The following is a 13949-nucleotide window of genomic DNA, read 5'->3' as shown; positions in this document are numbered from 1 at the left end:
GTATATATAACATCTCCTGTCTGCGACATTACTGTCTAGGATAGTGGACCTAATGGTCTTGGCCTGCTCCTCTGATGAGGATTTTTTCCACTAGAGTGGACTAGAGGTCTTCGATAATTCCATCAAAAGATAATCAATTGATTTACCACTAATTACCAGTTGAATACAGAAATGACCATGCATCATCTGCACTGTCCATGGAATAACTTTTGTTTTTCATGTATTGCTACAGATCTAATACAATGTTCAAGCATACGTTTTTCTGCACAAACACAATGCATTACATTTGCAACTCAATTATTATGTATGATAAAGATATAAATGACTTTGTTATATTTGTATATTTTATTATATTTGTTTGAAGCTGCGTTGAGCTGGGATGAAATGCGGAAGATATAATTCAAGGCGCATGCCGAGATGAAGCGAGGCTGAAAGAAGAGCGTGAGATTCAAACCCAAACCAACATCTGTTCTCTCTGCTACCACACGGCAAGCGGTACCGGAGCGTCAAGTCTAGGTCCAAGAGGCTTCTAAATAGCTTCTACCCCCAAGCCATAAGACTCCTGAACATCTAGTCAAATGGCTGCCCAGACTATTTGCATTGCACCCCCCCCCCCTCCACTGCCACTCTGATGTCATCTATGCATAGTCACTTTAATTAACTCTACCTTCATGTACATACTACCTCAACTAACCGGTGCCCCCGCACATTGACTCTGTACCGGCACCCCCCTGTATATATTGTTATTTTTTACTGCTGCTCTTTAATTACTTGTTACTTTTATCTCTTATTCTTATAAGTATTTTTTGAAACTGCACTGTTGGTTAGGGGCTCGTTAGGGGCTCGTAAGTAAGCATTTCCCTGTAAGGTCTACACCTGTTGTATTCAGCGCATGCGACTAATAAAATTTGATTTGATTTGAAATACAAGCACAGTACTTGTTGTTGCTGGGTATCAGAAATGTCCTATGCAAGTGAGACAGGTTGATGTTTCCAGGGTGAGAGTAGTGCACTAAGTGTCATTTGCTGAGGCAGTGATGAAAGTAGAGGATGGAGGGCAAAGGGTGAGGAAGCCTGAGAGGATCCCTGTTAGTAGTAGGCCAATACAAAGTGACCCGAACAGTTTGTGCTTTAGTAAGGTGGCTGCTTGGTGTTTATTGCTATGGTCATTAATTGTACTGCACAGATGGAAAGAAAATCCCAGAAGATTGAACTGGTAGTAGCAGCAGCAGAGATGTTTTTGGGTGTCAAAGATTTTAGTGCAGAAGAACTACAGGGGGTTTTGAGAGAAGGGGTGGTGGGGTGTGTCGGGGATAGTGGTATTTGTTTTATTTTTTATTTAACTAGGCAAGTCAGTTAAGAACAAATTCTTATTTACAATGACGGCCTACCCCGGCCAAACCCAGACAACGCTGGGCCAATTGTGCACCGCCCTATGGGACTACCAATCACGACCGGATGTGATACAGTCTGGATTCGAACCAGGGACTGTAGTGACAGCCTCTTGCACTGAGATGCAGTGCCTTGGACTGCTGCACCACTCGGGAGACCAAAAAAGGGTATATACAGTATCTGGTTAGATGATGGTGCAATTTCCTTTTTCCCCATATACCTTTTTTTGTGAACAAATGTCCAATTCACTTTCCGAACTGTGAAAAGCAGCAAGACACAAGGAAGCGTCTAGTCTGCCGGAAAAACCACATGAAGAAGAATACGCTGCATTCAACCACAGATTTTTTAAACCCAGAGGTACAACATCGCGAGACTTTCGTGAACGCTTGCTATAAGCAGACAAAGCAGACCAGACCGGGGTTTGTGGTTTGAGAAGTCAATGAGAGAAGTGAAAAATTCTTCCTTAGTTGTTAATTTTCTCAAAATCTAAAGGCATAACCCAGATTTGAGCCAATATCTTTAGGAGCTGAAGATGCTATGACAATAACCTCGACAAAGTCAAAAACAGACACGTTTTAATTTTTGTCAAAAACGACTTAATATTGAAGGAGTGCCTTTGACTTGGCAACATCCACAATTTGACGCGTGACAACCGTTGTTTCTGCACATGAGTTTGGCCTCATTCCAAACACTTAAAAGACACCCTCTCCCCTCAGCCCTCAAATTATGCCGAAACTTCTGATGACGTTTCATGACGTCGGACAAGTTTACACGTGCAGGGCAAGTGGCGATTAAAATGATTTAATTTGTTTAATTTAAATGATTATTTTGTATTTTATTTTTTTTGTTCCTGATTACACTACGGGTGGTTTTTAGTCTCTCATACTACAGAGAACCCTTGGTTTGGTCTTGAACATCATTTTCTGATTAGTTGAATTTCAAAAGCCGGATAACATCTAGCTCAGAGTTAAGGAATAAGCTATTTTCACTTTAAATTGACTTATATGATGCAGATCTCGGTTCCTTGTCGCTTACGTTCACTGCTCATACGTTTTTGACTCACCCTACAGTTTATACTGTTATATAACCTTTGTTGTTTTGACTTTGTCTATAGTTTCTCTTAATGCTAGGGGGTTATGAAACAATGTGAAGCGCAAGGTCTTATTTTTAGTTTCTAGACAATTTCGAATAGATTTGTGCTTTTTTCAAGTCTCACTCAATTTCGGCTGATGCCAACTTCTGGAGGTCACAGTGGGGCAACGATATTTGGCTTTCCCATGGATCTGAACGCTCCACTGGTGTCACTACAATGAAAAATACATTTGGTGGTAATATTCTACACTCGGAAATGTAATGGTTTGCAATTATAATAGCGATAAAGTTGCAGTGAAACTGTCTGCTTTTCATCAGCAGGTTTTCTTGTCATGGTCCTTAATTTATAGGCATAATTTTTCTCCACACAGATATTATATATGGAATAATCGGGATATATTGTATAAAAATGCTTCTTTGTTTTTAGAATATTGGTTCCGAAATAATATCCTATTGGTGAGCCAACTGATAAATGCAGAGGGTATTTTTTCATAGTTATAAGGAATTCTTATCACTTTACAAGGTCCCTGTAACACCTAAAGATTTTGCAATTGTTTTAGATGCCATTCCCCCAGGTGTTTCTTTATTATTCAGGAACGTGTCAAGACCTGACCCTCAGAGCCTACCTTCCATTGACCCTGTTGACTCATCAGTATGAAAGATTTTTTTCTCTTTTGGTCCATTCAACAACAGAGCGATATGAACCTTGTTTCTGCAGGATGTTGTATCTCTACATTATGTCATGCCTTATTGGAATGGATTTATTGATAATATCTGTTGGAAAAAAGTTTGGATGTTGCCACACACATTCCTACTTGTTTACAAAATTAAGGAAGATTCCTTTAAAATTATTCATAAATATTATCCTGCCAACCACTATATGAAGAATTTTAAGGAAAACATCAACTCAAATTGTACCTTTTGTAATGACCACCCAGAAACGGTGTTGCATCTTTATTTGGCAATGTATTCATGTAAGGAATCTGTGGCAAGACATCAGTAGATTTATAATTGAACACATTTATGAAGATTTTACACTATTGTGGAGAGATGTACTGCTTGGATTCTTTACCTACGATAGAAATAAGCTGGTTTCATAGTCACAAATGTAAATTTACAAACAAAACACCACATTTCTTACCTTACAAAAATACATTGAACTGTATTTTAAGACAATTATATACTATACTAACAAAAAAGCTGTTAGAATTATAAGTGTATGTATGTCCCTTAAGGTCCTTGTGTAATGTGATATTGTACCCCTTAGTCCAATTGTCCTTTGTATATTATTTATATATACTTGTGTTTCCACATGTACTTCCTGTATTGATTTGTTGTTAATAAAAATAAATTAATTCGAAAAAATACAAAAATGTGCTTTTTGGTCTTAATTTAAGGTTAGGCATAATGTTAGTGTGGTTAGGGTTGAGGTTAGGTTTAAGATTTTAAAAAGGTCAATTGTAGAAATGGGCGGGGTTTGTGACTTTTGCTGTGGTGCTGGTGACATCCCCTCAGTGGTTGAACTCAACTCCTCCCCTTTTATTATACTTTCCCATACTGCATTGCGGTGAATTATGGACCAAAGTGGTAAGCGACAAATGACTCCAGGTTCAGCTGTATTTTAGTTTTATTTGTCTATCAGTAGATTTAACTTGATACACAGCGAAATAGATTAAATTTTCAAACGTATTCATATTCAATTATACTTTACAAGTATTATCAGTGGAGTGTTTAAAGTACAAAAATTGCGGCCTTGTAGCAACCTCTCGTTGCCAGCCCACTGCTAGCTAAAGAGCTAATATATTGCTAGCGTTAGCGTCCACAGATCTGTGTTCCTACAGTAGTAGCTAGCTAGCTAGCTATACTTTTAGAATAGTGGCGGTTGGAGTTGATCTGCCAGTGCTAAGCTAATAACTTAAATTGTCAGGACAGTACTCTAACATTGACAACATATTCAGAATAAATAATGCTATGTTTGTAGCTTAGACTATGTGCCTGCTAAGGTTTGCATTCTCCCATCAACTTCTGAAACTCCAGACAATGTTAGCGTTGGCTAAAATGAAACACTAGCGCTTTGGTAAACTATCGTGGTTTTGATCACCTGTGGATTGTCAACTTATAGTGTCAATGCTAGTAGGAAGTACCATGTAAATGTTCGCTTGGTAGCAGATGACTGACTCTGGTCACTGACATTTTGAATGAACCATCGTTCCCCCCACAGACAATGACCTGCAAGGCACGGACGGCTCGGGGAGTCTTGGGGGCCCTGATGTCCGCAGACGCATCCCCATCAAACTCATCTCCAAACCAACCATCAGGAGCAAACCTGCTACCCGGACACAAAGACCCATGGGCAGGCAGCCCTCCAAACCCCAGGCTGGGGATGAAGGTTAGCCAGCCGCAAGTGCTTTCTCATCTCGTTGTTTTAATTTCCAAGGGCTAGGATTGGGATGGGGAAACCTGTTGCTAGGTCATAGAAGCAAGCTTTCATATGGGACTACTGTAAGGCAACATATCTGTGTTTCTAGAGAGTTTTAGCTTCAAGCAAGAGGAGAGGTTCGACTGTGGTACCAAGGCTGGGGATGTGTTTGCAAGTCAACGGAGGTTCCCCCAGCAAATGTTTTGGGACTTTAAGGTAGTGTTTCAATTTCTATTGTGGGGGGGTGCAGGAATGCATTCCACCTACATCATTACTGTGTCATAGACCTCTTGGTCTTTTCCCCACAGTTGAATTTGATAGGTGAAAAGGATGACATTCCAGCACACTTTTGTGACAAGTGTGGTCTGCCCATAAGGATCTATGGACGCATGGTATGTCTCTTCGATCACGTTTTACATAGTGTGTTATGTGTCTTAATTATTTTTTTATAGTAAGAGGCTATGAGTGCAGCAGCTTATAATGTTATCTGTATTAACTCACCAGATTCCATGCAAGCATGTGTTCTGTTATGAGTGTGCGTTGCTCCACGAGAAGAAGGGAGACAAGATGTGCCCAGGGTAAGCTCTTGACTTTTATTTTTAACCTACCCACTAGTGCAGTGGTTCTCAACTGGTTTTACCTCTGGACCCAAATTCAACCAGGTTGTCTCAGTCGCAACCCAATATTCGCATTGTGAAACAAAAAATATCCCTAATGCAATCTGTAAAAATATTTTGAATGCTATATTGATAGTAAAGGTAGCAATTATATGACAAGAGAAAAACATTCCCACATTTTTCATTGTCAATAATAAAAAAACTAAATCAACCACAAAATCAACCAGATCTGCTAAATAGTTCTGCTAATAGCTATATAAAAAAATACTTTGATTGAACAAAAATAAAGAGATTAAATTATATATTTTTAAAGTATGTTCATTATCATTTCTACACACGTTCTAACTGGTTGTAGTTGTTTAAGTTCAGACTGGAGTATTTCATTTTTTTATTATAATTTTTTTACTCAGACAGCCGTGTCTAGTGACGTTAAGTTTGATACCGGAGCCCCGGGGCATGCATCAAAGTCGCTAAGCAGTTTGCTTCGAAACAGTGTGCCGAGGCTTATATCACTATCAGAAGCACATGATCAATGACGTCCGGCGCTTCGTTTTGTCGAACAACCACCTGATTGGTTTCGGTAGAAGATAAAGCTTGAAGGCATGTGTGATGTCATCTATACCAATTTGGCTGTTCTAAATTATTTTGACCATCTGTTTATGTGGTTGCTGTGTGGTTGCTGTGTGGTTGCTGACTGCACTTACTAACTAAACCTTTTATGTTGTTTAGTATGCAGCTCTTCAGCTGCACAGACCCGGTCCAGCGCATCGAACAGTGTCTGCGGGGCTCCCTCTACATGTGCAGCATTGTGAAGGGCTGCAAGCGCACCTACCTTTCCCAGCGTGACCTGCAAGCCCACATCAACCACCGCCACATGAGGGCAGCCAAGGCTTTGGCAAGCCGCCAGGACGCCTTGCACCTTCCCCCATCCACAGAGGTCCCTGACCGCTTCCGTGTGCCCCCGCCTCACCTGCCCAAGACCCAAGGGCACCTCCCGCCCCCTCTCCAACACGGGGGTCATGACCCCTACGGTCAGCCACCACCGGCTTCCCATGATGCACCTCCTCTTTCCCAGGAGACCTTCCGCATTGCCACCGTAACTACACGCGCACGCAGCAACCTCATCACCGTGCCAATCCAGGATGACTCCGGTTCTTCCTCCACCTCTTCCTCCCGTGACCCTCTCCCTCCTGGCCCGGGCCCTGCTCCACCCCCACACCACCACCCTGGGGACTACCCTGGTCAGCCTGTAGTGTCCCACCCACACCACATGATGGCACCACCGCAACAGCACTACGGCCCTCCACCTCCTCCCCCTCCACCCATCAACCACCCCATGCAGCACCAGCCCCAGGGCTCTGGGACACCCCACATGGTCTACAACCAGGCTGGCCCTCCCCCGCCTATGTCTAACGCACCCCCTCCCATTACCCCCCCGCCAGGACACATCATGGGTCAGATGCCTCCCTACATGAACCACCCTCCTCCAGGCCCCCCACCTCAACACGGTGGTCCTCCAGTCAACGCCCCCCCTCCCCACCACTACAACCCTAACTCCATGCAGCAGTTCCCTGAGGACCAGGGCACACTCAGTCCCCCTTTTAACCAGCAAGGGGGTCTGAGCCCTGGGATGTGGCCTGCCCCTAGAGGGCCTCCTCCTCCAAGGATGCAGGGCCCCCCACCTCAGGGCCAGATGCCTGGACCCCATCACCCCGATCAGTCCCGCTACCGCCCTTATTATCAGTAAACTCTCACCTCCCCACAAAGTCATTGTTTGACTTGTCCCTATTCCTCTCCACTGGTTTGAATAATGTGAACATGAGTCTCTGGGTTCTGTATGACTGTAATGTCTATGGAAACACTTTAAAGAGACTAGTCTATGGTGAATGTATGTATGTAGCTGTTCACTTTTATTGATATGAACCTTTTGGACTGTCAAATGAGCAACGATACATTTGAATCGCTCCTGTATTTGTCTCCAATGGACATTGTTGTATCTTGAAAAAATTTGGTTTGATGACGTCTCAATAAATATTTTCTAACAAAGCGTTAAATCTCATTATTTTTCAATATTATTAGTTGTGGAAACGGTTTCATCCATATCAGTAGGGGGCAGTGTATGATCTAAAATTTGACATTGTTTGTGGAGGGAGCCCTGTGTTTTGGTTAATCACATGACCTGGATTTTAACCTTTTATTTAAAGCTTTTTCATCAAACTGTCCCCCTTTTTATGTCAGATGGTACAGCACCATACTTCAGACAATTGCTTAATTGTTTTTTTCTAATTCTAATTTCTGAAAAGACCTTAAAATAAAAGTAGAAATCCAGGTCATGTGACATGATTGACCAAAACATGGCCCTAGTTATGTGCGATAAAAGAGAAGATAGCTGCTGGGAGAAAATAAATACATTTTGAGAGGGGTGGCACTGTAATTGTGTCAAGAACAAAACCCCAAGATTACATTATTACATTTTTTTTTACTAACATTTATGACTCAACTGTGTTATCCTGCATGGGTGTTGCAGTGTGCTATTTGATGTCACCCTCCCTAGCAAATGCGTCAGGGGAGTATTCTGCTACTAAAATGATATCTAGCTACTAGTAGTGTTTTGCTGTGGAGTATTTGCTTTGTTGATACCAAGGATTGTTGAGGCTATTTGAAAATAAGCAACTTTATTTTATGTCCATAAAAAATGGCTTTGCTACACAGAAGTATACACTGAGTGTACAAAACATTAGGAACACCTTCCTAATATTGAGTTCCACCCCCCTTTGCCTTCAGAACAGCCTCAATTTGTCAGGGCATGGACTCTACAAGGTGGCAAGTGTTCCACAAGAATGCTCGCCCATGTTGACTCCAATACTTCCCACTAATTGGTCTTCACATTATTAATAAACAAACATCTGGAATCAGCCTATAACAATGGCTCTGTTGGTAGAACATGTTGCTTGCAACACCAGAGTTGTGGGTTTGATTCCCATGGGGGACAAATATGAAAATGTATGCACTCACTACTGTAAATCGCTCTGGATTAGAGTGTCTGCTAAATGAAAAAAAGTAACAGGTTTTGGGTTTCAAATCGACCATTATAGCATACTTGTTTACATCACTTTGATTGATTTCACATTTCGGAACCTTATTGTTGCTAAAATAATGAGCTCTCTGTCAGATCTTCCCTCCCGAAATTCCATGACTCTCGGTTCGCAGAAGAATAGACGCTGTTATCAAGCTCGTCCCCAGCAAGAGGATAGAACTTCCAATTAATGTTGGACACCTGCTGATGACTTCATTCAGAGACAGACTCTTTTGTTCAATCAAAGTTAATAATTAAGGGGTGCTTATATAGTCCTGTTTCACTGTATGTACAAGTGGGTAACCTGCACAGGTGTGAAATTGATTTTCTGCATATTCCTCTCCCACTGAGAGTGGGGCCACAGCCAGGGGATCAGCCATTATTGACAGCGACCCTGGAGCAATTAGGGATTTTACCTTGTCAGCTCGGGGATTCATCCTACAACCTTTTAGTTACTGGCCCAACGCTCCTTACCACCAGGCTACCTGAAGTGCATTGTATTGTTTTGTACCTTTCCACTGAGAAAGCCAACAGAGTTATAACTGAGTAAACATGTTGATAATACAGGATTGGATTTATCAAGAGTAGTAAAACTACATGTGTGTCTGGTATTTACACTGATCAAAAATATAAACGCAACATGTAATGTGTTGGTCGCGTGTTTAATGAGTTGAAATAAAAGCTTATTTCTCAAAAATGTTGTGGACAAATTTGTTTGCATCCCTGTTAGTGAGCATTTCTCCTTTATGAAGATAATCCATCCACTTGACAGGTGTGGCATATCAAGAAGCTGATGAAACAGCTCGACCATTACAGCTCGACCATTGCTCGACCATTGTGCTGGGGACAGTAAAAGGCCACTCCAAAATGTGCAGTTTTGTCACACAACACAATGCCACAGATGTCTCAAGTTGAGGGACTGTGCAATTAATTTTTTTATTTCACCTTTATTTAACCAGGTAGGCAAGTTGAGAACAAGTTCTCATTTACAGCTGCGACCTGGCCAAGATAAAACAAAGCAGTGCGGCAAAAACAACAACACAGAGTTACACATAAACAAACGTACAGTCAATAACACAAAATAAAATACAAATAGAAAGATCCATGTACAGTGTGTGCATATGTAGAAGAGTAGGGAGGTAAGCAATAAATAGGCCATAGAGGCAAAAATAATTACAATTTAGCATTAATACTCGAGTGATGTGCAAGTAGAGATACTGGGGTGCAAAAGAGCAAGAGGGTAAGTAATAATATGGGGATGAGGTAGTCGGGTGTGCTATTTACAGATTGGCTGTGTACGGGTACAGTGATCGGTAAGCTGCTCTGACAGCTGATGCTTAAAGTTAGAGAGGGAGATATAAGACTCCAGCTTCAGAGATTTTTGCAATTCGTTCCAGTCATTGGCAGCAGAGAACTGGAAGGAAAGGCTGCCAAAGGAAGTGTTGGCTTTGGTGATGGCCAGTGCAATATACCTGCTGGAGCGCGTGCTACGGGTGGGTGTTGCTATGGTGACCAGTGAGCTGGTCTTAGAGACTTATTTGAGACTTATTTGATAATCTGGAGACAGTGGGTTTGGCGACGGATATGTATTGAGGGCCAGCCAACGAGAGCATACAGGTCGCAGTGGTGGGTAGTATATGGGGCTTTGGTGATAAAACGGATGGCACTGTGATAGACTACATCCAGTTTGCTGAGTAGAGTGTTGGGGGCTATTTTGTAATTGACGTCGCCGAAGTCAAGGATCGGTAGGATAGTCAGTTTTACAAGGTTATGTTTGGTGGCATGAGTGAAGGAGGCTTTGTTGTGAAATAGGGAGACGATTCTATATTTAATTTTGGATTGGAGATGCTTAATGTGAGTCTGGAAGGAGAGTTTATAGTATAACCAGACACCTAGGTATTTGTAGTTGTCCACATATTCTAGGTCAGAACCATCCAGAGTAGTGATGCTAGTCGGGCGGGAGGGTGTGGGCAGCAATCGGTTGAAGAGCACGTGTTTAGTTTTACTAGCATTTAAAAGCAGTTGGAGGCCACGGAAGGAGTGTTGTATGGCGTTGAAGCTTGTTTGGAGGTTAGTTAGCACAGTGTCCAAAGAAGGGCCTGATGTATACAGAATGGTGTCGTCTTCGTAGATGTGGATCAGAGAATCACCAGCAGCAACAAGAGCGACATCATTGATATATACAGAGAGTGTTGTATGGCCCAAGAATTGAACCCTGTGGCACCCCCATAGAGACCGCCAGAGGTCCGGACAACAGGCCCTCCGATTTGACACACTGAACTCTATCTTAGAAGTAGTTGGTGAATCAGGCGAGGCAGTCATTTGAGAAGCCAAGGCTATTGAGTCTGCCGATAAGAATGCGGTGATTGACAGAGTCGAAAGCCTTGGCCAGGTCGATGAAGACGGCTGCACAGTACTGTCTTTTATCAATGGCGGTTATGAAATCGTTTAGGACCTTGAGCGTGGCTGAGGTGCACCCATGACCAGCTCGGAAACCAGATTGCATAGTGGAGAAGGTACGGTGGGATTCGAAATGGTCAATGATCTGTTTATTAACTTGGCTTTCGAAGATTTTAGAAAGGCAGGGCAGGATGGATATAGGTCTATAACAGTTTGGGTCTAGAGTGTCTCCCCCTTTGAAGAGGGGGATGACCGCGGCAGTGAGCTGGTCGTATCTCAGACGATACAAAAGAGAGGTTGAATAGGCTAGTAATAGGCCCTCCCAGGCCCACCCATGGCTGCTCCCCTGCCTAGTCATGTGAAATCCATAGATTAGGGCCTAATTAATTAATTTAACTCAGCAAAATATTTGAAATTGTTGCATGTTGCATTTTTATTTGTATTCAGTTTGGAAGAAAGCATACAAAAGGCAAGTATACAGGTATTAGCAGTGCAATATCAGCACATCATCATATCAATCATCATGTCAAGCATGGCGTGCATATTTAGCCTGTCCTTTATGAGATCTACAAGCCAGTCCAATCATTACTCACTACGTTAGCACATTAGTCTTTGATTATTACTTGTCATTATTAACCATTAAGATCTATCTATATGCCTGTAATTACATTCAATTGCTTCGGGGTCAACAACCTATGAGCTCTGACCTTTCCAGACCCTTCTGTCTGTCACCTGAATGACAAAGAGTGGAGTCTGAACATAGTGTGACCGAAAAACCTTTGTGTACACACAATTCCCTATTGTGTCATTAACGCTACATATTGTGAAGTAATACGTTATGATTGAGGTTCCTGCCTTAACTTATGCATGTCCTGTGAATGATCTGTCTGTTTCTCCAGTAGCATGGCGTAATGAAGTACGGAAGAACATGAACGTCTTCATCTCATCATCTGTAACGGCTTTCCTCCTCCTCTTCATCCGAAGAGGAGGAGCAGGGATTGAACCAAAATGCAGCTTTGCGATTTGACATGATATTTATTAAACAAAACAGAAAACACGACGAACACGAAACACTTGAGAATTTACAAAATAACAAACGCAGTCAACAGACCTGGACACGAACTTACATATAACGTGAAGAACGCAATAACAGGAAAACTGACTACATAAACCGAACGAACAAACAAACAAACCGAAAAACAGTCCCCTGTGGAGTAACATACACTTACACAGACACAGGAGACAACCACCCACAACAAACAGTGTGAAAACACCTACCTTAATATGACTCTCAATCAGAGGAAATGAAAACCACCTGCCTCTAATTGAGAGCCATATCAGGTCACCCTTTAAACCAACATAGAAACAGAAAACATAGACTGCCCACCCAAACTCACGTCCTGACCAACTAACACATACAAAAACTAACAGAAAATAGGTCAGGAACGTGACATCATCAAAGTACATGCAGCTGATTTAAAAAAAAAACATTACTTTTGATAAACATTTTTTTTTTAAAGTATAATATTTTAAAATGATATAATAAATAGGACTGATGGAGTTATTTCACACGTGCAGCTAACAAAAATGGAAATGTCTGCTCTACCCAAAATTACAACCAACTATTTGTAGCCTTACCGCACAAATGGAAGAGGCAAGTGAAAATGGGAAAAGATAAGGAACTTGTCTGTCGACACTGCATTAAAGACCATAATTGGATAAATAAAATTGTGATAAATAAAAATAGATAACAGTTTCATTTAAGGACCAAAAAATTGACAGCTGTGGCATATAGATTGCAAAATTGTTGGGAAGAGATTTTCGACCTATCGATTCCATAGCACATGAACTGATACACAAAACGATGCGGGATTAAAAATTTCGATTTTTAAATTATTATGCAAAATTATGCAAAAAAAAAGAAACGGCCCTTTTTCAGGACCTTGTCTTTCAAAGATAATTCGTAAAAATCCAAATAACTTCACAGATCTTCATTGTAAAGGGTGTAAACACTGTTTCCCATGCTTGTTCAATGAACCATAAACAATTAATGAACATGCACCTGTGGAACGGTCGTTAAGACACTAACAGCTTACAGATGGTAGGTAATTAAGGTCACAGTTATGAAAACTTAGGACACTAAAGAGGCCTTTCTACTGACTCTGAAAAACACCAAAAGAAAGATGCCCAGTGTCCCTGCTCATCTGTGTGAACGTGCCTTAGGCATGCTGCAAGGAGGCATGAGGACTGCAGATGTGACCAGAGCAATACATTGCCTAAGACAGCGCTACAGGGTGACATGACGGACAGCTGATCGTCCTCGCAGTGGCAGACCACATGTAACAACACCTGCACAGGATTGGTACATCCGAACATCCCACCTGCGGGACAGGTACAGGATTGCAACAACTGCCCGAGTTACACCAGGAATGCACAATCGCTCCATCAGGGCTCAGACTGTCCGCAATAGGCTGAGAGAGGCTGGACTGAGCGCTTGTAGGCTTGTTGTAAGGCAGATCCTCACCAGACATCACCGGCAACAACGTCGCCTATGGGCACAAACCCACTTGACCAGACAGGAATGGCAAAAAGTTCTCTTCACTGACGAGTCACGGTTTTGTCTCACCAGGGGTGATGGTCGGATTCGCGTTTATCGTCGAAGGAATGAGCGTTACACCTAGACCTGTACTCTGAAGTGGGATCGATTTGGAGGTGGAGGGTCCGTCATGGTCTGGGGCGGTGTGTCACAGCATCATCGGACTGAGCTTGTTGTCATTGCAGGCAATCTCAACGCTGTGCGTTACAGGGAAGACATCCTCCTCCCTCATGTGGTACCCTTCCTACAGGCTGATCCTGACATGATCCTCCAGCATGACAATGCCACCAGCCATACTGCTTGTTCTGTGCGTGATTTCCTGCAAGACAGGAATGTCAGTGTTCTGCCATGGCCAGCG

At 42.2% G+C, this 13949-nt stretch overlaps 1 protein-coding gene across 1 annotated transcript; it reads left to right on the top strand.

The window, feature by feature from the left end:
- The first annotated feature begins 4032 nt into the window (after positions 1-4032).
- Positions 4033-7566, top strand: LOC120031949 (E3 ubiquitin-protein ligase Hakai-like). Its single transcript, XM_038977815.1, has 6 exons — positions 4033-4070; positions 4705-4872; positions 5012-5118; positions 5211-5294; positions 5407-5480; positions 6249-7566. Exons 1-6 carry the CDS (start codon positions 4058-4060, stop codon positions 7264-7266), a joined length of 1464 nt encoding a protein of 487 aa, XP_038833743.1. The 5' UTR covers positions 4033-4057; the 3' UTR covers positions 7267-7566.
- Positions 7567-13949: the final 6383 nt, after the last annotated feature.

Source organism: Salvelinus namaycush, chromosome 38 (assembly GCF_016432855.1).
Source record: "Salvelinus namaycush isolate Seneca chromosome 38, SaNama_1.0, whole genome shotgun sequence".
Lineage (NCBI taxonomy): Eukaryota > Metazoa > Chordata > Actinopteri > Salmoniformes > Salmonidae > Salvelinus > Salvelinus namaycush.
This window is presented reverse-complemented; position numbering and strand designations above follow the sequence as displayed.

What these genes read in the sequence shown, in the direction of transcription:
- LOC120031949 (XM_038977815.1), top strand. An exon ending in ACCCCAGGCTGGGGATGAAG is followed by an intron (nt 4,873 to 5,011) that starts GTTAGCCAGCCG and finishes CTGTGTTTCTAG; the next exon opens with AGAGTTTTAGCTTCAAGCAA. An exon ending in GGAGACAAGATGTGCCCAGG is followed by an intron (nt 5,481 to 6,248) that starts GTAAGCTCTTGA and finishes TATGTTGTTTAG; the next exon opens with TATGCAGCTCTTCAGCTGCA.